This window comes from Pinus tabuliformis, chromosome 8 (genome assembly GCF_031772625.1).
Source record: "Pinus tabuliformis cultivar Carrire ecotype Pingquan chromosome 8, CPIR1, whole genome shotgun sequence".
Lineage (NCBI taxonomy): Eukaryota > Viridiplantae > Streptophyta > Pinopsida > Pinales > Pinaceae > Pinus > Pinus tabuliformis.
Window position 1 is genome coordinate 821,259,601 of NC_142294.1, and position 27,993 is coordinate 821,287,593.

The 27,993-nt window shown below is 33.9% G+C and overlaps 1 protein-coding gene across 1 annotated transcript; it reads left to right on the forward strand.

The window, feature by feature from the left end:
• The first annotated feature begins 3,118 nt into the window (after window positions 1–3,118).
• On the forward strand, window positions 3,119–27,972 carry LOC149238119 (aspartic proteinase-like). The gene is made up of 4 exons (XM_089369470.1): window positions 3,119–3,311; window positions 3,440–3,470; window positions 26,018–26,104; window positions 27,585–27,972. The coding sequence occupies exons 1-4, from the start codon at window positions 3,119–3,121 to the stop codon at window positions 27,970–27,972; spliced, it is 699 nt and encodes a 232-aa protein (XP_089225596.1).
• The last annotated feature ends 21 nt before the right edge of the window (window positions 27,973–27,993 follow it).

Below are 27,993 nucleotides of genomic sequence, written 5' to 3' on the forward strand. Positions count from 1 at the left end.
CATCCAAAAGGTCGCGGTGTCGCCCCATAAGAGACGCAGAGGATTTTGATAAGAACATGCAAATCAAAATATTCTGATTCCCAATCCTGCTGGCATTTCAAATCCAAGCAAACAACTCTTGTCCAACGAAACCTCCGGATTAAACTTTGGGGAATCCAGAGCTGTGATTATAGCGAGACAGATCACGAACACGACTCCCACTCTTAGCACCTCGTGGTTTTATGCAGGACCACAAAGAAGCTTGCAGCCTTGCAGTACATGCTTTGATATAAGTCAGTCGGCTGGTTCATTCCTCCACGTATTCACAAAATATTTCGACCGCTCAACAAAATATCCTGGACTCTCCTTTAAGGGATATCCTGGGCCCTCCCTGAACGGAGTTACCCATACAACCAACCACTTACATACCAATTTGAAAAAAAAAATTCACACCAAAATTTATTTTCTTTCCATTAAATATCAAATATTAATTAATTTAAGATAGAATTTATTTTAACTATACAATTAATTAGTTGAGGAAATATCTCAACCAAACATTAAAGTAAGATTTATTTTACTTGGATTAAATCTCTCAAATCTAATTAATAAATAATTAATCAACTCACATAATAGTTACATTTATGATAATAAATCTCATCCATTGTGCACAAGACAAATAAGAATTAAATCTCTAAATCAATTTGTTTTATTAAGTGAACATTCAATTATTAGAGTAAAAATGTGTTTCTTATATCTCCAATTGCATCTATGGATAAAGTGGAATTTCCTCCTCTTGGATCAAATCTCCAAGAGGAATAAGTTTGCTCACAAATGAGAGAAGAAATGAAGAGCAAGTTAATTTTTTTAGGTGGAAACAAATTGTTGTATTTAAAAATTTCATTAATGTTAAATTTTAATATGGATTAAATTTATACATTTAATAATAGGTATCAAATGACTTACTTTATGATAAATCTCACATTGTCAAAACTAAAATAACATAAAAAGTTATTTAAATTATATTATTATTATTATTATTATTATTATTATTATTATTATTATTAAAACTAATATTATATATTTGAAAAAGTATGTAAAATTTTTAGTTATGGAGATTCATGTCTATTTTGGCATGGAAATTATTAATTTGTAAATATACTTTGTTACAATACCATAGTTTACTAATACCACATGTCCAAAAAAACATAGATCATGTCGTATGACACATGTTCATATAACATTTTTTTATTTAATAATTAATTAATAACGGAAAAAAACATAACTATTTTTGAGATAAGTTTAAAATTTTTATTTATAATAATTAATAAAAATATTTTATGAGTTAGATCTTTATCATTATCTAATGATTATTAATAATAAAATTAAAATTTTAAATACATGAATGGAAATGAAGTAGAATATTCGTAGGTTTATGTATTTTGACAAAAAGGTAGACAAACGTTATATAATTTGTAAACTCATTGGTCATACTTTTCACCTTTGTATTTTACAAAACTGAAGTCTTCAAAGTCAAATACGGCACTTCTAAGAAAAAAAAACATAACGATTCCAAAGTGATAAAAGTATTTTTGTTTTTCAAACGTCATGTAAAAAAGTGGGGAAATTATGGCAATTAGTGTCTACAACTCAGAGTCTATGGTCCCTGAGCATGCCCCTTTTGAATACCAAGCAGCTTTGGAGTTTGGTTGTCCCAGTGTTCTGTCTAACCACCATCAAAATTCAATTCAACTTAAGTGACTATGTTCTTCCTGGTAAAAGTATGAGTTAGTGGGGTTTGGTTGTCACTGTGTTCTGTCTAACCGCCATCAAAATTCATTCAAATCAAGGGACTATTCTCATCCCTTTAATTTGTTGAGATTTTCGGTTTTAATAAAATAGGCAAAAATCTCAGTAGGTGACAACAATCAGATTGTGTTGCTATATTAGCTCTATTTTGTTGGGAGAGAGTTAATGCATCCTATATTTGTTGTAAGAGGATTTATGAGGCAGTTAGATTCTCTTAGCTATAAAACAGGTGTCCATACGGATTGGGATGAGTGTGAGAGTTTGTGAGGAACTTGATTATCTTGTAATCTCCTGTTTTGATAATAAAGATTGCCGATGCCTATGTTTGGTGGATGTAGCCCAGATTGGTTGGGTGAACCACGTTAAACCTCTGTGTCTCTTATGCTGTGTATGTTTTTTTGTTTTTGCAGCGCGCCGTTGGCTCTAACAAGGGGTATCAGAGCATGTTGGACGCGTGGCGCAGCGGAGGAGTGGCGTAATCTGTTTGAGCGTTGCTTGGTGCTGCGTTGGACTGTGGCTGTGGAAATGGCATATGCCAATTTACCTGCGCGCTGAATGTACCTGCGTATGCGGTGGACCTGCGTGGCGGTGGTCTGGTATCACGTGGATTTGAATGTTGAACACATTAATACGGTGGATCGGCGTGGGATTATCCATATCGTGGCTGAGCGTTGAAACTGTTGCGTAGGATGATTAAACCCAATGTGGCAGCATTGAATTAAACCATAACGGCGCAGCGTTGAATTAAACCATAACTTTGCAACTCCACGTGACATAACATTGTTGCGTGCGTTTTTCAGAAGACAAGCTAGCTGCTGTGTGGAGGTGTTGTTGGCGCACCGCTGTTTGAACTGCGTTGGGAGTGGTCGGATCGGTGGCGTTTTTCCAAAAGTTTGGATATTGGCGCGCGTAAGTCCAGAACAGGTGCACCAAGCATTAGCGTTGGCACTGGACCGATATGCATAAGCGCGCCAGAGTGCTAAGAACTTAATAGGAGCGGAAACTAAAGGTAAACTCGCGCCAATTTTCTTGACTTACACCGATTTTCAGTTGGCGCGGATTTTGTGTTCTTAAGCAAGCGCCAAGTTCCTTTCTGGTGGGTGTTTTTTGCTTCCGGCGCGGGTTTTTTCTTCTGCGTGGGCAGCGTGAAGCATTGGTTTCCCTTTGGTTAAAAGACTGCAATGTGTTCTAAATTGTAATCTGAAATTCAAACAGCAAAGGGGTTTTTTGAATATAGCGTGAAGGCAATATAAAATAAGGCATAGGCATTTGTCATACATTAATTTTTTATTTATTTAAAAGTTAGATTTGGAGATTGTTTGTTTTAAACGAGATGGCGAAAACTCAGAGTGCCCGATTTGAAATCAAGAAGTTTAACGGCAAAAACAATTTTGAGATCTGGAAGGTAAAGATGCATGATCTCCTGGTACAGCAAGGCGTGGCAAAGGCACTGTCGGGAAGATCCAAATTGCCTTACCCCGTGACAGATGATGAATGGAATGAACTGGATGGAAGGGCCTTGAGTGGTATTCGACTGTGTTTTGCTGATGATGTTTTGTTTAACATCGTGTCAGAGAAAACTGCTGCTGGTTTGTGGACGAAGCTGGAGAAGCTGTATATGACGAAATCCTTGACAAATCGTTTTCTCGTGAAGCGGCAGCTATACAGTTTGCGAATGAAGGAAGGTACTTCGATTACTGATCATTTGAATGTTTTTAATACTTTAATGGTGCAATTAGAAAGCATAGAAGTAAAATTTGAATCCGAGGATAAAGCCATAACTTTATTGTGCTCGTTGCTCGAGTCGTGGGATCATTTTGTTACTTCTATAAGTCTTAGTTCATCCGAAACCATTCAACTTGATGATGTTGTCGGAGCTTTGTTGTCTGAGGAGACCAGGAAGCGGTCGAATGCTAACACCTCTACTTCAGAGGCAATGATGGCTAGAGGTCGTTCTAGAGAAAGACGCTCTGGTAAGCACAACGATTCGCGTTCAAAGTCGAACGGGAAGAAGAGTAAATTAAAGTGCTGGTTTTGTGGCAAATCAGGGCACTTGAAGAAGGATTGCTGGAAGTGACAACAAACTTCTAAAGAAGCTTCATCGACAGAGAAGAAGGAAGCAAACACGACCGATACAGGTTCGACATCTGGTTCAGGTATGAGCGATGAAGTCTTATCAGTTAATTTGTCAAATCATGATCAACATTGGTTGTTAGATTCCAGTGCATCAAACCACATGTGTATTCATAGAGAATGGTTTAAGACGTATAGATCAGTTAATGATGGAGTCGTGTACATGGGTAATGATGTCACATCTAATATTGTGGGAATAGGGAGTATACAACTGCAAATGTTTGATGGGACAACCAAAATGTTAACTGATGTAAGACATGTACGAGATTTAAGAAAAAATCTAATTTCACTGGGGGCACTTGACACAAATGGATATAAAGCTGTAATTCAAGGTGGAGTAATGAAAATTTACAAAGGTATTTTACTAGTAATGAAAGCTAAGAAAGTAGGAAATTTGTTTCAGTTAGAAGGAAGAATAGGGCCAGTTCATGTATCTACCGTATCTGAACATGACAGTGGTTCCATTCGCCTATGGCATCAAAGGTTGGGCCATATGAGCGAAAGAGGGTTAAAGATTTTGGCTGATCGCAAGTTACTTCCTAATCTAAGGTCTGGAAAGCTAGATTTTTGTAAACATTGTCTGTTTGGAAAACAAAGTAAGCAAAAGTTTAAAACAGGCAAGCATACTAGTAAAGGAATACTTGATTATATCCATTCAGATGTTTGGGGTCCAGCACCTACAACTTTGTATGGTGGCTCGTCATATTTTGTATCGTTTATTGATGACTTTTCTAGGAAAGTGTGGGTCTACATGTTGAAAAGGAAGTCTGATGTTTTTACAGTTTTCAAGCAGTTTAGAGCATTGGTAGAAAACATCACTGGTAGAACTAGAAAATGTTTAATAACTGACAATGGTGGTGAGTTTACGTCCAAGGAGTTTGAAAACTATTGGAAGGATGCAGGGATTGAGAGACATAAGACTACTATTTATACTCCTCAGCAAAATGGAGTTGCTGAATGCATGAACAGGACTCTTTTGGAGAGAGCAAGGAGTATGCTGAGTAATGCTGGTTTGCAGAAGGAGTTGTGGACAGAAGTGGTGGCTACAGCTTGTTATGTGATAAATCGGTCGCCATCGACAGTGATAGGTTGCAAGATTCCTCAAGAGGTATGGAAAGGACACCCTTGTGATTATTCTAAACTCAGAGTGTTTGGTTGTGATGCATATGCTGAAGTGCCTAAACATCAGCGCACTAAATTAGATCCAAAATCAAAAAGGTATATCTTTGTTGGGTATGGTGACGGAACAAAGGGATTTATATTGTGGGATCCTACTACCCGCAAAATCATCATCAATAGAGATGTAAAGTTTGATGAATCCTCTCTTGTACAGTTAGATGTAGATAATAAATTGAAACAGGATGATGTATCTGATTTTCAGCACATTCAGTTTGATAGCACTTCTAATGATAGTCATGATGACCATAGTTTAGATTCTAGTCATGAACAAGTTTCAGAATCAGATTATGAATAGGGTTCAGACATAGGTCATGAACAGGTCTCAGATGGTGATCATGAAGAAGTTCCTACAGATGGTAGTCAGCCAATTGTGGAAGCACCAAAAACATCCTTAAGGAGGACTACAAGGATCAAACGCCCTTCGAAAAGGTATGATGATTATGTTACTTCAATTGCATTTACCGCTAATGACGATGAACCTTTGTGCTATCAGGAAGCTATAGAAGGTTCGAAAAGTAACAAATGGAAAGTAGCTATGAAGGACGAAATGATGGCCTTAGGTAATAATGGCACATGGGATCTGGTTGAACTTCCCAAAGGCAGGAAAACTATGGGATGTAAATGGGTTTTCAAGGTGAAATGGGGTGTGAATGATACGGATGATAGATACTGATCACAAAAGGGTTTTCTCAGAAAGCAGGCATTGACTTTCATGAGATTTTTTAACTAGTTTTTAAAATAGTTTCAATTCGAATTGTGTTAGGATTAGTCGCTTTGCTTGATTTAGAATTACAGCAACTAGATGTTAAGACTGCATTTTTACATGGAGATTTAGATGAGGAAATTTATATGGAACAACCGGAAGGGTTTGTTCAGCATCGCAATAAGAAATTTGTCTACAGGCTCAAGAAGTCATTGTATGGTCTGAAGCAGTCGCCTTGACAATGGTACAAGAAATTTGATTCTTTCATGTTGAGTAAAAAATATATAAGAAGTGAATATGATCATTGTGTTTACTTTAAGCAGTTAAGTAATGGCATGTTCATTATCTTAGTGTTGTATGTTGACGATATGCTTTTAGCAAGCAAAAGCATTGAAGAAATCAACAGGTTAAAGACTCAGATGGCAAGGACATTTGATATGAAAGATCTAGGAGCAGCAAGACAGATTTTGGGCATGGAGATTTTCAGAGACAGGAGCAATGGTAAGCTGTGGCTATCACAACAGAAGTATATTGAGAAAATACTTTTGAGGTTTGGTATGAACAATGTGAAGCCTGTGTCAATTCCTTTAGCTTCCCATTTTAAGCTTTCTTCCAGTTTATGTCCTAATACAGATGAAGAAAAGGATTATATGTCTCGAATTCCATATGCCAATGTAGTAGGATGTTTGATGTATGCGATGGTTTGTACTCGACCAGATATTTCACATGAAGTTGGGGTTGTCAGCAGGTATATGGAAAATCCGGGTAAAGAACACTGTTCAGTAGTGAAATGGGTGCTTCGGTATTTCAGAGTCACAAGTAGTTATTGTATCACTTACAATAAGAGTAGTGAATTTGTTTGCGGGTATGTTGATTTTGATTTTGCAGGTGATTTGGATAAGAGAAGGTCAACTTCAGGGTATGTCTTTACTCTTGCAGGTGGAGCTATTAGCTGGATGTCAAGGCTATGAAACATTGTTGCTTTATCCACTACTGAAGCAGAATACATTGCTGCTTCGCATGCTTGCAAAGAAGCGGTTTGGCTGAAAGGTTTGCTTGGTGAGTTTGGTAAGTTACAGGACAATATCAAGTTACTTTGTGATATTCAAAGTGCAATACATTTGGCAAAGAATCCAACCTATCATAGTAAATCAAAGCATATACCAATAAAGTACCATTTTGTAAGACAGGTTATCATTGAAAGGGGAGTCTCTCTTGAAAAGGTGCATACAAAGGAAAACTGTGCAGACATGTTCACGAAACCAGTTTTGTTGGAGAAGCTGCGTTGGTGTTTGGCTTCTCTTGGCTTGCAGAAAAATAAGTAATAAAGAAACAGGGCATCAGGGTAATTGTTGTAAAGGTGGAGATTGTTGAGATTTTCGATTTTAATAAAATAGGCAAAAATCTCAGTAGGTGACAACAATCAGATTGTGTTGCTATATTAGCTCTATTTTGTTGGGAGAGAGTTAATGCATCCTATATTTGTTGTAAGAGGATTTATGAGGCAGTTAGATTCTCTTAGCTATAAAACAGGTGTCCATACGGATTGGGATGAGTGTGAGAGTTTGTGAGGAACTTGATTATCTTGTAATCTCCTATTTTGATAATAAAGATTGCCGATGCCTATGTTTGGTGGACATAGCCCAGATTGGTTGGGTGAACCACGTTAAACCTCTGTGTCTCTTATGCTATGTATGTTTTTTTGTTTTTACTGCGCACCGTTGGCTCTAACATAATGCTCTCCTCGTAAAAGTCTGAGTTAGTGGCAATAAAGACGGGTCAGATTCATAAAGCTACAATAACGTTTGATAATAGTAAATCCGTATCCATAAATATTGTGAAATTTTGAATACAACCATACTCCAATGTCATGTTCCAATGTCATGTTGAATGCCATTCACAACCAAAATAAGTCAGTTTCAAAATTAGTTTAGGGGAAGAGGAGGAGTTCTTTATTATCAAATAGAAAAGCAACGTAACATGAAATGTATGGTTCATGGAGTGCCTCGGCTGCCTGTGGAAGTAGGTTTTATAGGGTTCCGAAGCATGTACTATGCGGTTTTTAACTTTTTCCATGGTAGGATTTCTTAAACTTTCAATGAACGGCTTAAAAGTAAGCAAATATTATATTAAGTGAGATTTTTTAAACTTTTAGTGAATCGCTTAAACTTTCAATGAATGGTTTAAAAGTAAAAAAATATTATATTAATCAAGAGAAGAAACACATTCTTTTTTATTTTTATATTGAGATAATTTTTGGCACAATGCAATGTTGGATAATGGTTGGCCATGGTTGATTTTCATATTGAGACATTCTTTATCACAATGAAACGTTGGACCATGGTTGACAATGGAAGACCATGGTTGTCACAATGTGACGTTGGAATAAGAGACGAGTATGGTTGACCATGTTTGATTTACATATTGACACAATCCTTGTCACAATGCGACATTGGTTGGTTTTCATATTGAGAGAATATTTGTTACAAAGTGACGTTGGACCATGGTTGACCATGATTATAAACCCAATGGATTTGTAACAAACCCAAATATTAATACTATGAGCCCTATGAATAATATTATACCCTAGGAATATGAACCCTTAGATTAATAAATCCAAGGGATTAATACTAAAAACCCAAGGGATAAATATTATAAACCCAAGGTATAAAAACCCTAAGATAAATATTATAAACCTTAAAATAAATATTGTTGACCAAGGTTTACTATCGTTGATTTTCATACTTAGACAATCTTTTTCACAATGCGACATTGGACCATGGTTGATTTTCATATTGAGACAATCTTTGACACAATATGACATTGGACCATTGTTGACCATATTGGACCCACACACTAAATCCTCACCTTTTTAGTTAAAAAAAAAAAAAAAAAAATTACATATTAATAATATGTTTAATAATCTTAAAAGATATTGTATAATATTTAATTTAATGTAAATATGTATTCGAATTTAATATTGATTTTAATAACCATATTTCTTCCGAAATTTCAGCATGATATTGAGGAATCTTTTCTTTAATATTACAACTGTCAAGTTCAAGAATTTGAGATGTTACACGGGTTCTTGAGAGTCCTAAATCTATTTTCACAATTAAAAAAATATGTTGCAGGGGATCTTGAGGACCTTGAATCCATTTCCACCATTAAAAAAATATTCAAATACTCTCAATTTCAAAAATTTTGGAAAAAATATAACCTGATTCCTCCAAAAGAAAATATATTAAAAAAAAAAAAAAAACTACTTAAACAAATTTACTTAAAATATTAACCACTTAAATTTATTAATATTCTCGTAATTTACTAAATTATTTATATTATTTTTTAAATTAAATACTAATAAATAAAATATGGAAATAAAGTAAACACGGACTCATGAAACATTGAGACGAACAAAACCTTTTCACAAAACCTTTCATGCAAAAGGCCTCATAACACGTAAGTTAAATATATTAAATATAACATTAAAATTAATGAGAGACACTGTGTGACCTTTCTATTTCCATATATTCTTTTGAGTATCTTTAGGGCTTTGACCATTCACATTTTATTGAATTTTTAAATAGAGGTGATAATTCATAATTTATCTCGAGCATTGATAGATTAAAAGTATTCAAGTACAAATATCTAGTTTCTAGTACAATTTGGTGCATTGAGAGATTGGTGGTAACAGGTGTGATGAACACTTGTAACTCAGTTTATGTATTCATTTTAAAAAAGTATAAATATGTTTATCACTTCATTTAAAAGAAGTGTTTACATAAATATGTTTGATCAATGGTAAAATCACGAAATATAATACACGAAAAAAATATGCATATTGTTTTATGGAGCTTTATATGTACAAATCTATACAATATTTACAAACATATACATTTCTTTCAACCAACAAATAAAAAAGGATATGCTTCCCACATCGAATCATCAATTTCCCAAGGGGATTCCTCTAGGCCAAAGTGCCTCCATTGCACCTTTACTTGCTCCATTACTTGATTTTGAAGTGTGATGAGACCTAAACCTCTAATCAATCTTGGAGAACACTACTACTCGTCTCAATTGGTTAAAGAATTCATCAATTTGTGGCAATTGATACCTATTTTTGATGGTCACTTTATTTAACTACCTATAGTCAATAGAGAGTTTGAGTGTCCCATCTTTTTTCTTTACAAACAATACCAGAGCTACCCACAGTGACACACATGGCCGAATGCATCCTTTATGAATAATTTATTTTAGTTGTAGCTTCAACTCAATTAGTTCCGACGTACTCATCCAATATGTTGCCTTAGTCGCTAGTGCTACTCCAGATACCAACTCAATTGAAAATTATACCTCTCTGTGAGGAGGAAATCCAAGATTATCCTCTGGAAACACATCTCTGAATTGTCGCAACACAAGATATCTCTGTAGTATTTCACTTTCTTCCTTTTCAGCATGGCTATTGGCCTTGTCATCACTAGTAATTTGCACAACAAACAAATGACAACCCTGTCGGTAGATGTGCTTGGCCTACATGGCTGTAAAAATTCCTTACCAAGTTGGGCTTTTGCTTCCCGTGCAATATTCCTTTCCTTCCCATTCATTTAGGCACTCAATTTCCTTCTCATAATGTTCAACCTTGGTATGGTGCTTATATAGCCAATCCATACCCAACAGTATGTTGTACACCCCCAAAGGTAACACGTTTAGGTACGTTGTTTTTGGCATGCCTTGAAGCTCAATCACACACAATTTACCCAATGGCTCACTCTTTTCTTCATTCCATTTCCAATTGAACCAACCATGGCTCTACTTGCAATTCTTGGGCCAAATTACATTTTTTCACAAGCTCCGAGTTAACATAATTGTAGTTATAACCAAGATAAATTAAAATGGAAACAAATTGATTTCATATCTCACCTTCCATCTCAATGATGGATGCATGGTGGTCTCCGTAGAAATTGTCCATTGTTGCGTAAATTTTAGGCAAATTGCAAGCCACATCACCCACTGTGCAAGCTTTTGGGGCATTGTAAAACTTTGTCCCAATTCTTTTCTGATGTGGGAAATCCCTTTTCCTGTGATTTTCACCATAAATCCAACATTTTAGTTGTTCTTTAAATTCATATTTTTGCTACTCTATTGTTGGTTGTTGTGTATTTCCCTCAACAACTTTCATGATTTTCTACTAGAACCGATTTATAGTAGTTGGGTGCTTACTTTCTTTTTTATTCGTGGATTTCTTGGGCCATTTATTTTTATGTCTTATATTGTCCTTGGCTTTCGAGTCACTTTCAATTTATGGTTTGCACTTTTTCTTCTCACACCAGATTTTCAACTTCTTAATGACATCATTCAACATTTGGGGTTCCAAAGTCTTAATCCGATCCTTGAATTCTAGAGGTAGGCCATTGATGAATTGCTGGATTTTTTACTTCTCATCCTTGTGATATGGTACGTATCTCAATACCTCTAGGAACTTGGTGATTTATTCCTCATCTAACATTTGTCCCATTCTAAGCTCATAAAATTCCTTTGCCTTGATGTCATAATATCGCTTGGACAAATATTAATTCCATAAAATCTTCTCAAATTCACTGCCAGTCAATTCTTTTTCAATGATGCCATTGACATTTTTTTGATCTTCCCACCATATGTATTCCTTTACTTTCAAGCTATAGGTGGCAATATTGTAATTCACATCTCCATAATAATCATGAATTCTAAAATATTTCCTTAGGCCCAGCAACCAACCTTTTGCATCTTCATATTTCTTCATTTCCTCATCAAATGTGGGTGGTTTTGTTTTCTTAAGTTCATATGGCATATAATCCTTTTCCTTTTTTCCTTAATTACGATGATGCTGATGATGGGAGTGACGATGGTGCCTTCTGGTAGTAGAGCTGGAAGGTCTACTAGAATGATGCACATAATTGTTGGTTATTCCTTCTTGGGTAATCAGTGGTGCCTCCTCCTTCACAACATCTTCACTTTCCTACCTATGCCTCTTCCTAGACCTACTACCATATACCCCATTTTCTTTCTCTTCTGACCCCAAAAGGCTCCTCCTATATTTATGACTATCCCCCAAACTAGGATGACTCTATCTCTATAAACCTAAGAGGCTTTGAAAAATAACTGAATTTATCTCAACTTGCCTCTCCTAATCTCTCACTAGCCTTTCATTTTATTATTTGAAGCTTTTTACTTCAGCGGCTAGGCTCCTCAAAGTATCCAACCAATCAGGTGAGTCTTCCCCTTTCTCTTGGCCAAATGATCTTTCTTCTTCTTTCAATTTGGCCTCTTCATTTCCATGTTGTGACTAATTGAAGCCATATTGCACCATTCTAGTCCCCATACCCATGTCTTTCATTGTCGTTTGTTGCTTGTGATGTGTTTTAATCCGCACACAATTTCTAGATACAACATGATATAAATAAATACACACAATCATGATCACGAACTTGCATTTTTGGAGCTATCATGGTGAGTTTTATTATAACAAAACAATCAATGTTAGTATATCCATGATAATAAACATCAAGCCAAAAGAATCACCACCTTTGCATTGCATATTCATTAATCATATATCAATCAACACCAACTGTTAGTGCCATGTTCCATATTTAAATCATAATATAACCATATCATCCATGCATGCAACCAATCAATTATAAACCGACTTTTAACACCTGGACATTTCTTTAGTTAATTTTCTAAAAATAAATGACACCATTGTAGGTACCCTACTATTATTTTCCCATGATAGAGCCCATTCAATCCAAATGTTGAACCTATATGCTCTTGATAGCGTATGTGGACAAACCCCACCTTAACCCAAGGTGAGAATGTTCACTTGCTAATCTAATCCCTCTTCTACGGTTAGAGACATGGGATAAATATTTTTACTTTTTGAATTCAAAACTTCAAACAACTGCCACCATTATGTTTGCCTTGGGGATATGGTTTCAGCGATATAAAATATCACCCCAATTCCACCTCTGGATCAAGAGTTATAGCTTTGCAAATTTCCACTTCCTCATCCTCCTTCTACCATGTGGTAACCATGTGGCATCCAAATAATCCCTTTACCACCACTTGGTGTCGCCATATTAGCTTTTAAACCCATTCATGGAAAGGGTCTCACCAATTCCCGCACTATGCATTAATCTGATGTGTGTGTGTGTGTGTGTCTATAGGTGAGCCAACAATTGCCACAAACTTTATCATCTCCTCGGCTCTGTTACTTGACTCTTCTTCCTTTGCACTCTTGTAAATATTCAGGGGTCAGTCCCTCAGGATGAACTTCAAGGTGCATACACCCCTCAAACCAATATCAGGACTCTCATGCTTTAATGTCTACCACTGCAGCTTGGCTTACGTCATCTTTCCCCCCTGTCAATATGCACTTTGGCATCTTGTCCCGAGTAGTAGCCTATGGGATGATTTGGAGCCTGGGTCCACACCTATCCATGTGGCCTCGCTCATGGTTGGTTCACTACTTTACTCTTGCAATGATTTCTCGTGTCAAGTCATCCCAACATTACTCTCCCTAGCTCCCCCTTTGTGCATTTCTTATTTAAGTTTTGGGATGGGAGTCTTAGGACACATCACCCTAGGTCCTCCCACCTTATGCTTTAGAATGTACTTTACCAAATAGAACTTCTCCATGATGGCAGCCTAACATGTATGCTCGACCCATTTCATCTTAAGTCTCCTCTTCAATCTGCCAAGGCTTACCTCCAAGTGACATAGTCTGGGATGATAATTTTTTGAATCGCATAGTGAACTTAATTTCGTCTATGCAAGCCTGCCTTGATATTTTTCCAAGTCACGATAGAATTTCAACTTGGGTGTTGGGCCCTTCCATTAGCTAATACAAGGGCCCAAAATAACCCTGACCTTATCCACTCCACCAAATTTTCTATGTTAACCTTGGCTTCCCTTCTACGCAACCCTTATAACATCTAAGTTTATGCATCTAGGACATGTCATCAATCAGAAGAAGGCTAAACAAAGTCTCTGGTAACTAACCTTAATACCCAGACACATTATTATCTGGAATTTCAAGAAGCTCTCTTTCCACTCTTGGAAAATCGATGAGATGTCATATGCTTAGACTAATATATATTGAAATTCCTTTTAAATCCTATTTACAGTGTAAGAATGAATAAATTATCACCATAGCAGGGATCCAAGTAATATAGGACTGAACAATCAATATTTTTGGCCTCTCCAAGCATGTAGTACTACCATAAGCAATACAAAATCTCGTGTCATTTTTTGAAATTTATTAAGTCAATGGCTTGAACTACCATCTAGGAAAATACAAGTTTTTGTTAGGAGGATCCTCAAATAAATTGGACTATTACTCTAGAAAAATAGAAAAATGGTAGTGTAATTATTTTGTACAACAAAAAGCTCATTTGGTAATGGAGTTTTGAATTCGTTTTTTTTTTTTTAAATAAAATATTATCATTTTCAAATTCCAATTTGAAATTGTTAAAATTTTCAATATTTAAGTTTTCAACTTTTATTATTAATAATTAATATATTTTTTAAAAATATTAGGTAGTTTGGATAATGATTATGACTTCATTTGAACTTGAATTAGATGTATCTAATTAATTGAACAAATAAAGACTCACATGATATATTCAATATATGTGTTAATGCGAGCACATATCCTCCACTTTTTTAGATTGATTTGTACTAACAAAAAATTTAGTGGGAGCATCTTCATATGATTTCTCTCCATTTATAAAATCGTCTAGTCAACTATAAGGAATAACAACTATTTGATCCCCTTCAATTTCGTTCCATGTTAGATATTTAGTAGAAAATTCTATCATATCTTCTAGGTTTTCAGTTTCCAACTCCATAATTTCATCCCACTTTCCCATTTATAGAGTACCTATAAAAATTTGAAGTATTAAGAGAAAAACAAATATGACAATAAGCTTTTATAAATATTTTCCTATATGTGCTTCCTCATCTACATGTGTGGCTTCTAAATATGCATGTTGATATATCTTTGTGTAATTACAAAAGTCACAAATATTCAAAAGTCGAAAGCGCATTTATAAAATTTAATTTCTCTATATATGTTTGCATACCTATTTGCATATATAGAAGTGCTTGCATAAACAGATGGATCCTTGCATTAAAAATAATTGATTTTGGGGGAATTGTTTTATGAAATAAAGGAAAATAGGAGGAAAAGAAGGTGAAAGTTTAGATTGCATGAGGAAAAAATTGAAGGAAAAATAGAGGAAAATGAAGAAAACATAGGCCTTAATGATGGAAAAGGACTCTTAGGAGCATTTCACAACCTTTTATCAGTTCTGTTTTCGAGCTCTCTATCTATTCGTTCATTATACTCTTGCACACCTAGAGTTTTCTTGCAACACTCTTGGAGCTTCTTGGCATACTTTGGATTTGGGGAAAGAAGGAAAAGGAAGGCACGAAAGCACAAGGGAGCAGGTAGATCAACAATTACAGTTGGATTATTTTGCATGTAACAGGTTCCATGTATGTTTTTCTTAGTGCATGTTAAATGCATGTGGTTTCTTGGTTATGATATGTCAATGACATGGAGGATTTCCTTGATAGATAGTGGTTTTAGCATTGCCTTGCCATTTCGTGGATAAACATGGTGTTGGGGGTTTTCCTATTTGTTATTTCTGATTGGTGCTCATGTTCCTTATGGTTGTGGGTTGAGTTACTAGTTAAATGTGGGAGAATTGGCTACACATATCATATGATAGGATGAATAGGGGCAAGGATGCTCCTAATAAGTATGTGCCCACCAGAAACATTGCTCCTATTTGAAGTTGTTTGGGGGTTAGAACTAAGCAGATGGTTCCAACCAAAGGGTCATATTATAGACAACGCTGTCATTGAATCTCAGGTTAAATGTGAGGAAACAGAGTAGGAATCATATTGACTTGTGTTGTCTTCATCAGTAAAGGTGGCTAAAACATTTAATTTAAATCTTGACCACATTCTTCATAACATACATGTATCTTTACAGGAACTTGAAATGGAATAAATTTGTCGAAGAGTAGGAGTTGACAATAAACCATTATGTATGGTAAAGGCTGTATTAAACAAGTTATTCAAGCTCCATGGATACCCCATAGTAGCATTACAGATCAACATCTCTTGGATTATGATCTTCAACAAAACAAACCTATGGTGAAAAGCAATAGCACATCTTTCAAAAGGAAAACACAAGAAAATAACTACAACTTCTCTGGTACTTAAACCACCTTTCACTGATAGGATGAAATTAACAATAATGGGCATATAATCAAACCCTCTGATTCTTTGTGGGTATGCTGATAGATCAACATTCAACAGAGGGAAACAAGTTTTGTTTAGAAATAGATTGTAGTCGCAACAATGGGTTCACAACCAGTAAATGGAAGAAGAAGAGAAAGAGCCCTTCATTTCAGGGTGGTAGTAACTGCAATAGTAAATGTAAATTATAGGTGTGCACTATCCAAATATTGATGTAATGATTGTTAATGTTAAATCACGCAACAATGAAGAATTCAAAAAGATAAAACATAGCAAATCGATGGTTAATAATGCAGTCTCTTCACATCGATGAAACTCTGTTGGCACAAATTGCGTGAGGTTTATATAGAGGTGTGCCACCCTAGATGGTTTTCTCAAACCTCCTAATCAAAATATCAATGGCCACTAATTATTATGGGGGCACTCTCCTCATCTCAAGAAACCACTAGAGGTGGTCCCGTAGATGGTTTTGGGTTCTTAAGAAACCATAAATTTTTCCATTTGTATTCAACATGAGAAGGCCACTTTGGAAACACTATTCACATATGGAAAGTTAAAGGGTTTTAATCAAATTTGTGGGGTTTTATGAAATGATGGGACATTCAATTAGTTTTTTTACAGTTTCGAATAAATGTCTTGGGCACTGATCTCTTCTCAGCCAAACATTGTCTCCCAAGGTACAAAAAATGAGACAAGGAGGATTTCCAAGAAAATAATTAGTGATAAAGGAAGATCCTATAAGGTAGTTGTATGGTGTCTTTTGCACCTAAACGGTGAGAGACTTGGCACTCCTCCTAGTAATGGAGGGAGATTTAGAAAATTTATAGATCGACAAGGAGCCATCGGGTCCCCTATGGTTTCGAGTAGAGTGTGTGCTACTTTATGTGATTGAGGGAAGGAGATGATTCTCAAAATAAATATATCACATACATAAAACAAAGAGAAAACAAAATTATTAAGTGCTTGATCGAATACTGGGTTATACCTTTTGGTAAAGTGAAGGTGAAATTTTAAGTGCTTGATCGAACTTTTTAGGAACTTAAAAATAACTTGATCGAGTGCTTAAACAAACCTTCGATCAAGTCTTTTTCTAACTCGAGTGCTTTGGTTCGATCAAGCATTATTTCTTATTAAAAACTACACACGCGACCTGGGCAAGTCATTCTGCTTAGGTCGCTAGGAAAAAAGGATTTCGTCGAAATATTTGTAAGCTTGATCGAGATGGGCCCATCAACCCTGTTAATTACCCAGAGGCTCAAGCCAAGGTAGGTTTCCTTCCATTTTTTCCTTTTTATTTAATTTTTTTGCAAAATAAAATAAATTAATTTGAAAAAACACCTACCATACAAAAACTACAAAAAACAATCATGAAAATCACAAAAAATCACCAACAAAACCCTTGAAAACCACCCCAAAAGCCTATAATTTAAGTTTTTTTTGTGAAAGAAGTTATCTATAATAGTAACATGTTTATTATAAAAATTATCTATAGTAAAAACTTTAATTTTTAATTATTGTAGGTTTTAAAGTTATTTTAGAAATTTAATGAAAAAAATAAAATAAAATGATTTTTTGTTATTACAAATGCATTTTAAATTTCTAACAAATATGATCAGAAATATGCCTAAAAGAATTCCAAAACAAAAAACATTTAAACTATAACTAATAAATAAATAAATTAAAAACTTTAAATTAACCTAATAAATTTAATTACTCACGATAAACCTCTATTAAATCATATAAGAAATTTTATTTCCTTTTTTTAAATTTAAATATATTTATATTTTAAATATATAATTTTCAAATAAACATAATAATTTGTTTTAAAAAATAACTATATTCAAATAAAATATTAACTAAATTAAAAGCATAAAACCATTTTTTTTATTCTTTAATTAAATTTTATTAACCATATATATATATAAACAATCAAAATATATATATATATAGTTATGTTATTTATAATTTTATGTTTTGTTTTATATATATATAGATATAATGGTAGGTAGTTAGTGGTGGATAACTTTTTAATGGCTTGATCAAACCGTTGGTTAAGCATCTATATGACGTGATCGAGAGTTTCTTGATCAAGCAATTTGAATTATGAATTTAAGCACTCGATCAAGCGTTTTAAGCACAAGATCTAGCTCCTGAAGTCCTCCAAAATCATAGTTTCAACACCCGTTATGCAGAAATCACAGTTTCAACACCCCTTATGCAGATTTCCTGCAACCTCATTTTGTACCCTAGTGGATTTAGGGAAAACTTTGTCTTTAAGTGGCAGAATTAATCATGTTGGATTCGTAAAGAATCCTGTATCCAATGGCATATGAGTTTGACACTTTCGAATTCATATGATATTTTTCATTAATTTCTTGTAAACATAATGTTTGAAATTTTTTTAGATAGTTTCAAAGGGGTTGAATAAAAAATCAATAACATAAAAAATAAACAAAGAAAAATTTCAAAAAATACCACTATCTTCGTTTATAAGTTCTCTTCAAAACATTATTCTTTCTTTTTGAATTTATTTAAAGTGTTGAAAAAAATATTAAGCGAACACATGTGATGTGTCTCCAAAATGCAATTGAAATATTATTTCGCCAACAAAAAATATAATTTTGCATTACAAAAAAAAATTAATTTGAAAACTTAGTTCTCTCCGTGTAAATCATATATATATATATATATATATATATATATATATATATATATATATTACACATTTTAAACATTATGCTAGGTGAACACACACATATCTCTTAATATGTGTGAAAATTTGCAAGGAAAAATATTGCATTTAATGAAAAATTGAGAGATTATACAACACTATTTTTTTTGCAAAAAAGATCATTAGGACAGCAACATAATTTTTCACATTTTATATTTTTACTCCAAATCAAAATTCACAATGCTTATATGAATTTTGAGGGCTTCAATTTGATAAAAGAGGAAAATTTTAAGTTTCATTGCCACATTTGGACAAAAAGTGTAACCCATCTTCATGCATTCATCCTTACCAAAATCTAAGTAGGACCAACACAAAGGCACAACCAAAGAGCATGATGGTTATCCATGTATATACAAACTTTAAATTAATCCTAAGATTAATTCACTAAGCATATTAATTTGGAAAAACAATTTCACACCAAAACCTACTTGCATTCTATTAAACATCACATATAAATACAAGAAGTATTATTTTAAGATGGAAATTCTCTCTTAACCATACAACCAACTAGTTGAGAAAATATCTCAACCAAACACCAAAGTAACTAAATCTCTCAAATCTAACACTCACATAACACTTACATTTATGATGATGAATCTCATCCAATGTGCACAAGACAAGTAGGAGTTAAATCTCCAAGTCTCTCTCTTAACGAGTATTTGTCTTTGATCTTCATGTATGAAAAGTCTTCATTAATTTCTTTAAACATGTTCGAAATGGCATAGAGAAAACTCCATCAAGTTGTCTCAGAACACTCATGAAGGTGTGGTTGGAAAACTGGATTCCCGAGTTCCACTCTCGAATTCCTGAAGTCAATTATTGAACGCCAAACTAGTTCAACAACCATCCATATTGAGTTTTACACCACTTGATCTTTAAAAATAGTTGCTTCAGACACAATCGATCACTTGTTTGCAATAAAAGTTGCGTTGCTAGTCATTCTATGAACAAGCTCCCATTTACCAAAATACATAAGTGTCAACCTACTCACTAATTGTATAAAAAATTCTTATACAAAATGTATCTAAAATAAGTTATTACAAAATAACATCCTTATCTAATTTTAGAATTCACAATCAATTAATATTTTTACAGAACAAAACAAACTTCTAATGGTTTATAGAAAATCTATTACTAATTAATATGATTGGCCCCTTCCAAAACACACAACAACATAGCATAGTTAACAAGTTCGGCCGTACTGGCCAAAAAAATACGTAAATTCGTTAATTCGATTCGATACAGCGAATAATTCGTGAATTACAACTCGGTATTGTGAATGATTTTGGTCAAATCTTTCTACTGGCTTACCGCCTCCAACATTTGATGTTCCATCGTCTGATGTGCTTTGTGCCTCCACCCTGACTTTTCCAGAGTCCATTGTGCTTCGTGCCTCCACCTTGAACACAGAACTCGGCGTCCACTGTGCTTCTTGCCTCGACCCTGGACACAGACAAAAAAGAGAAAAAACAAAGATAATTACATGAATATCTATAGGATTTAGCATATTAAGTGTAACTATGCTAACTTGGTAACTTCCTAACTTGGTAAGTATGAAATGTTAATGACTGATACATTGTCGTTAATGACTATTTCATGACTATTTAGTATAAAATATTAATGACTAATACTCTTTCCGTTTTTCCGTTTCATTTTGTTATTTTACTATTATTTACAGATGGTTCCAACCTACAATATGGTATAACGGAAAGCAAATTGTTTTAAAGAAATAATTTTTTTATTAAATAATTAATTTAATAGAAAGTAAAATTTTTATTAAATAATTAATTTAATTAAAAATAATTAAATTAAAGAAAGAAATTATTGTTATTGACATTAAATAATATAAATAGCTTCTATATATATACATATATATAGACATATTTCAGAGTTATCATTGCTTAATTAAATGTTACTCAAATTTGATTTGTAATTCTATTTTTTGAAAAAATCAATTGAGATATTTTAAAGAGAGAGGTGAGTTAGTAATTTTTATATAATGACAATTTGCAATAATAATAAAAAGATAACTTCTATCTTAATAGAAATTATAAAATACTAAATTAGTTGCAAATTATATATACACAAAAAAAAACTATAATTTCTATATTGGAAAAAATTATAAACTCTCAAATTTCATTGTTAAATGGATAATTAGTTAATTTCTTATAACTGTAAATTACAATAAATAAAAAAATATAACTTCTATCTTATCAAAAATTATAAAATACTAAATTAGTTGCAAACTGATAACTCTTATATAAAGAAACAACAAAAAACAGTAACTTCTATATTGGAAAAAATTATAAACTGACAAACATAAGTGTTAATTGGATAACTCTTATAAAAAAAAATTAGAAAAAGATAAATTCAGTATTAGAAATATTATAAAAATTATAAATGGCAAACTTTAGCTGCCAATTCATAACTATGCAAAATAAATAGAAGAAAAAGGAATTGATCTATGACATTTCGAAATTAACAAGGAAATAAGTAAACAAAACTATACTTATTAGGAAAAGATTCAATGATTTTTCATATAATGATGGTACATTTAAAAAAAAATTAAGTATTTGTAAAATGTAAGATGTATAATGTCGAATTTTCCCTGTATTAAATTTTATAGAGTCGAATTTTTTCTATATTGAATCGAATTCGAATTCGAATTTAGTAACTATGCAACATAGCATCATGTAGAATAGAACATCCATGTAATTCGACCAGCGCTCAGGCAATTCTCATTAGACTTACCATCCACCTTGGCAGTGAACCAGTCTTTAATCCAATGAGATGGCAGTCATCAATAGAGCCACAATGCCGAAAACATTGCCCGAGGTGGCAGCGACTATGAAACTTGACTGATGAAGCCGAATCCATTTGAGTGGGTCATTGGAACAAAGATCTCATTTGCACAAGGACGGTTGAATATTAGATTGCATTTGAATTGCGTTGTGTTTACTTGCTGCGAAGAGACAAACGTAGGAAACCAATGAAATATCGTCAAAACATGTGAGTCTGCAACGCATCTGCCATGGCTTCTTTGAATGCTTGACGAGGCAGCTCTCGTGATTTATTTTTTGAAACGACACATCCAAAAGGTCGTGGTGTCTTCCCATAATAGACGCAGGGGATTTCGATCAAGAGCATGTAAGTCAAAATATTCTGATTCTCAATCCTGCTGGCATTTCACATCCAAGCAAACAACTCTTGTCCAACGAAACCTCCGGATTAACCCTCCGGATTAACCTTTGAGGAATCCAGAGCTGTGATTATAGCGAGACAGATCACGAACACGACTCCCACTCTTAGCACCTCGTGGTTTTGTGGAGGACGACAAAGAAGCTTGCAGCCTTGCAGTACATGCTTTGATATAAGTCAATCTGCTGGTTCATTCCTCCATGTAGCCATAAAATATCTCGACCGCTCAACAGAAATGCCGGAACAATATGATGCACGCAGGGTGCCACATCAGTCAGGTTTTTCTTTGAAAGGGGTAAACAACACACACAATAATATGCTCTCGCTAAACGCACGACTCACACCAATTAATTAAATCTACATCTACAACAGGATATCCTCGGCCCTCCTTTTTAAGGGATATCGTGGGCCCTCCCTGAAAGGAGTTACCCATAGAACCACAGGGTTACATACCAATTTGAAAAAACAATTTCATACCAAAATTGATTTCCTTTTTATTAAATATCAGATATAAATACGATAAATATTATTTAAGATAGAATTCTATTTTAGCCATATAATCAATTAGTTGAGAAAATATCTCAACCAAACATTAAGTAAGAGTTATTTTAGTTGGACTATCTGTCTGCTCTGTTTAATATTGGAATTAATCCTATATAGGATGACTTCAAATACCTGGATTTTCATCTCAGACCTGCAAGATACAAAAATGCTGACTAGATGTGGTTATCAGATCATTTTTATAAAAGAATTGAAGGTTGGGAGTTCAAGTTCCTCTCCATAGTAGGCAGAGCGGTTCTGGCCCAAGCTGTCCTGGCTCATATTACTGTTTATTGGGCCCACTTATTCTATTTTCCTTTTGGTATCATTGCTATTTTGAATAGGCTTATCGCAAATTTTATATGGGGAGGAGGAAAGCACAAAAGCAAATTTCATTTGACGAGTCTTTCGAAAATTTCCCTTCCTAAGGTTTTGGGAGGATGGGGCATCATGAATATCAAGAACTTTGGTAAGGCCCTTTTATGTAAATCCATTTGGAGGAGCACTAACGGGGACAGTTTTTGGAGCGCCGCCATCAGAAAGAAGTACATGAAGAATAAAGGCCTAATATTCTGGTATAGAGAAGGCACTATCGGAAAACCAAAGCGATCAACAATCTGGAAAAGCTTTCGTAGAATAGAATCCTTCTTCCTTAAGAATTTATTCTAGAATGTCCGAAATGGAAAAGATGTGTTTATAGGTTATGATCATATCATTGGACTGGGGGAGGATTTTTTCATTCCACATTCTATCATTATGGCTCTGCATAGATTCAGGATTTTTTCCTGGAGTCAACTAATCGAAGATTGGCAGGGGGGCATTCCTATATGGAAGAATTTTCAATCTCTGGGCCTTAGTGAAGATTATGCACAACGATGGGCCAGTATTATGATAGCTATGAGGGGCTCTGGCTTATGCAAAACTGAAGGGAGGGATCATCTTACATGGAGAGGTATAAAGAGATGGGATGTATTAAAAGTCAAAGATATCTATTTAGTTTTGGCAAGGTCTATCCCAGTCCCTTTCAACACATCTTTCCCATGACATTGTGGAATACTGGGGTGCCAAACAAAATCATTCATTTCTCATGGCGCGTATTTCACAACAAGATCCTTACCTGGGATAATCTACAGAAAAGGAACCGGTCAGGTCCTAGTATATGTCTATTATGCAAAAATGGGGAAGATAGCTCAGCAATCATATTTTTCTCACTTGTAGATACACTTATCAGTTGTGGAGGGATCTTACAGATTTCTTTGGTATTTGTCTGGTGGATCACTTAGATGTCCAAGTGGCTTTAAGCTGGTGGAGCTCGCCGAAAGTTTCTCACAGGTCAATTCCCTTTTTGCTTTTATGGACAGTTTGGAAGAGAAGGAACAATGCTATATTCCGAGATGGATTAGATATAAAATTACCTTTGTTTGTACAGATCACTACGATGTTCCATTCCATCCCCAAAAATTTGTCTTCGGGCAAATCTAGCATTCCAAGGAACCATACAATGAAGTTGATGGGTTATCCAAGGGCTTTTTTTGACGGAGTTGCACAAAGAGGCATGTGTGCATGTGGTGTTTTTATATCGATGTTTGAAGATCTTCATTTCTCTATCTATTGGAATGGTGGTAGTGGTACAAACAATAAGGCCGAGGTAATGGCTTTGGTGGGCCTTCTTCAGTTCAGCTCTTCCCTGAATATTCAAATGCTGCAGATATATGGGGATTCCAAATACACAATAGGACTGGCCTCATGGAAGCTAATAAACAAGAATCCCATTCTTAGTGGATGGATTAATAGGATAAAAATGTTATGGAACAGCAATCCGGTTTACACAATCAGCCATGTGGACAGGTCTATGAATTCTCATGCAGACATCTTGTCAAAGAGGGGCCTTGCAATAGAACCTAGTTCATGGAAAATGGAGATTCAAATACAAAACTCAGTATATCTGATAAAAGATTTCTCCCTTCCGGGTACCTAGTTTTCCATCTAGTTTTTGCTTTCCTTTGAATTATCGTCTTCTTTCTTTCACATAAAAGGTAAGTTGTTTATCCCTGACCCTTACGTGTGATGGGACCGGTATATATATATGTTTATGGCTCCTTGCTATCTGTCTAGCTTTTTTTTTTATCTTGTTCCAGAGAATTTTGTTCTTATGCTTCCATGATGGCCCTGTCCAGTTTTTATCTTCAGCAAAACATTCCAGTTGCACATATATGTTATTGCTCTTTACAGAACCTCTCTTATGTAAATATCTTTCATATGAATATAAATCAAGCTTTTTTTTCGTACTGAAGAAAAAAAAAAAAAAAAAAAAAAAGAGTTATTTTAGTTGGATTAAGTCTCTCAAATTTAACTAATAAACAATTAATCAACTTACATAACAATTACATTTATGATAATGAATCTCATCCAATGTGCACAAGACAAATAAGAGTTAAATCTCTAAGTCAATTTGTTTTATTGAGTGAACATTCAATTATTGGAGTAAAAAAGTGTTTCTTATATCTCCAAGAAAGTGGATTATGAATTAGCTTGTCAAGTAACAAAACCTAAACTTAAATGGCCATTGCATCTATGGATAAAGTGGAATTTCCCCCTCTTGGATAAAATCTCCCAGAGGAATAAGTTTGCTTACAAATGAGAGAAGAAATGAAGAGCAAGTTAATTTTTTTAGGTGAAAACAAATTGTATTTAAAAATTTCATTAATGTTAAATTTTAATGTGGATTAAATTTATATATTCAATAATAGGTATCAAATGACTTACTTTATGATATATCTCACATTGTCAAAATTAAAATAACATAAAAAATTATCTAAATTATATTATTAGTATTATAATTATTTTTATTAAAAAAAAAAACTAATAATATATATTTGAAAAAGTATGTAAAAATTTTAGTTATGAAGATTCATGTCTATTTTGGTATGGAAATTATTAATTTGTAAATAGACTTTGTTACAATACCACAGTTTACTAATATCACATGTCCAAAAAAACATCTCATTTCATATGACGCATATTCATATAACATTTTTTTATTTAATCATTAATTAATAGCGAGAAAAAATAAAAAAATAAAAAAATAAAAAATAAAAATAAAAACTATTTTTGAGATAAATTTAAAACTTTGATTTATAATAATTAATAAAAATATTTTATAACTTAAATCTCTATCATTATCTAATAATTATTAAGAATAAAATTAAAATTTTAAAAACTTATTTCTAAATAAATATATCTATCCACTTCAAAATATTTACGCCGTAAGGCGTTTCCCTCTGAAATCAACTCCCCTCCTTGCTTACCTGTCATTTTGTGCACCATACGATTAGATGTTAGACGATTACACAAATTTCACGCATTAGATCAATGGCAAGGGGAAGAGACACGGGCGGAATGGAGTGGTCACTGTGATTTGAATTCATGGTTATTGCCAATCGCAGAACATGCGCATACCTCCGCAATGCCCTTGATGCCCTTCGTTTCCCCGGCATTGCTCTCGTGTCTTTGCGTATGCGTGGATTTTGGAGGTAAGATGGACGTTTCCTTGAATTTATTTCCCTCAGCTGCTGCATTTCTTTTCTTGATTTCCGTTTCGAAGTAAGTCTCGGCGGAGTCTGAAAATTTTGATCAAGAAATGGCCGTATTTTGTTAAATTCAAATTGTTCTGTCATTCTTCCGGTTTAAAGGCTCCGTCAAGGAATTTGAGGTTTGAGGATGATTTTGATGAAATATTTGCAACAATTTGAGGTTTGAGGATGATTTTTGATGAAATATTTGCAACAATTTGAGGTTTGAGGATGATTTTTGATGAAATATTTGCAACAATTTGTTTTAAACGAGCAATTATTGTGAAGATTAAGCAAATTTTGTTTAAATTTATAAGATATAAGATGGAATGGTAAAAATGTGTGTTAAATGTTAATCCTGCTGTTTAAATGATGATTGATGAATTTTATTTTTGTTCATTTGATGAAGATTTAGGTTTATATCGAGCAAAATAGGCTTTGATGCTTTTAATATGTTTTATTTAGAGCTCAAATAATTATCAATGAGCGTTATTATGGTTCTTTTGATGAAGATCCAGTGTCATTTTGAGCAAAATAAGATTTGACACTTTTAATAGAATTCAAATGATGATCAATGAGCCTTCTTTTGGTTAATTTGATGAAGATTTAGTTTCAAAATTTCTGAGGCAACAATTTGAGGTTTGAGGATGATTCTTGATGAAATATTTGCAACAATTTGTTTTAAACGAGCAATTATTGTGAAGATTAAGCAAATTTTGTTTAAATTTATAAGATATAAGATGGAATGGTAAAAATGTGTGTTAAATGTTAATCCTGCTATTTAAATGATGTTTGATGAATTTTATTTTCGTTCATTTGATGAAGATTTAGGTTTATATTGAGCAAAATAGGCTTTGATGCTTTTAATATGTTTTATTTAGAGCTCAAATAATTATCAATGAGCGTTATTATGGTTCTTTTGATGAAGATCCAGTGTCATTTTGAGCAAAATAAGCTTTGACTCATTTAATAGAATTCAAATGATGATCAATGAGCCTTCTTTTGGTTAATTTGATGAAGATTTAGTTTCAAAATTTCTGAGGTTTTTTAATATATTTTAGTTAGATTTCTGTCCTTGAATTGCTGTAAAATTCCTTGTTCTGGTGGAGTTTCGTGAATATTTTCGTGGCTCTTGCTTAAACATGCAATTTGAAAGTTCAGCTGGATTTCGTTAATTAGTTTGCTGGGAATTGAAATTTGAGGGCTGGACAGGGTTTAATAATATTTATGCTGTTGAAATGCTCTGAACAAAGGCTTTCTTTAGCGACTTCTGTAGGAGCATGGGTTGGATTAGAGCTAGGTTTGCCAAATCTTAGGTTAATGGCCAAGTTTCTTGTTCGGATGTGTGAATAACATTTGGCTGATAATTATGTTTTTTGAGAGATTTTATTCGAGCCATACATTGTAAAATATATATGAGATCTCTGCTCTCTGACCACAGGAAACTTTGCAACCTGGATCAAATGGCTTTTATCGTTTATATTGGCCTTGCTTTTCTCGTCTTAACATCGGTTTGTGCGGCTAATGACGGCTTAGCAAGAATTGAATTAAAGAAAAAGGGATCGGATCAAAAAAATTTACAGGCTGCAAGGATTGTTGCAAGGGAAGGGGGGCTTTCTAATGAAGCTAATAGAAGGTATGGTCTGAGAGGGGATTTGGGCTACTCCGAATCTGCAAAAGGAGAATATGTTCCTCTGAAGAATTACTTGGATGCTCAGTATTATGGAGAAATTGGTCTTGGTACTCCTCCTCAGAAGTTCACTGTAATTTTCAACACAGGAAGCTCTAATCTTTGGGTGCCTTTATCGAAATGTTACATGTCGGTATGACTCTTATCTTTTAAGATTTTA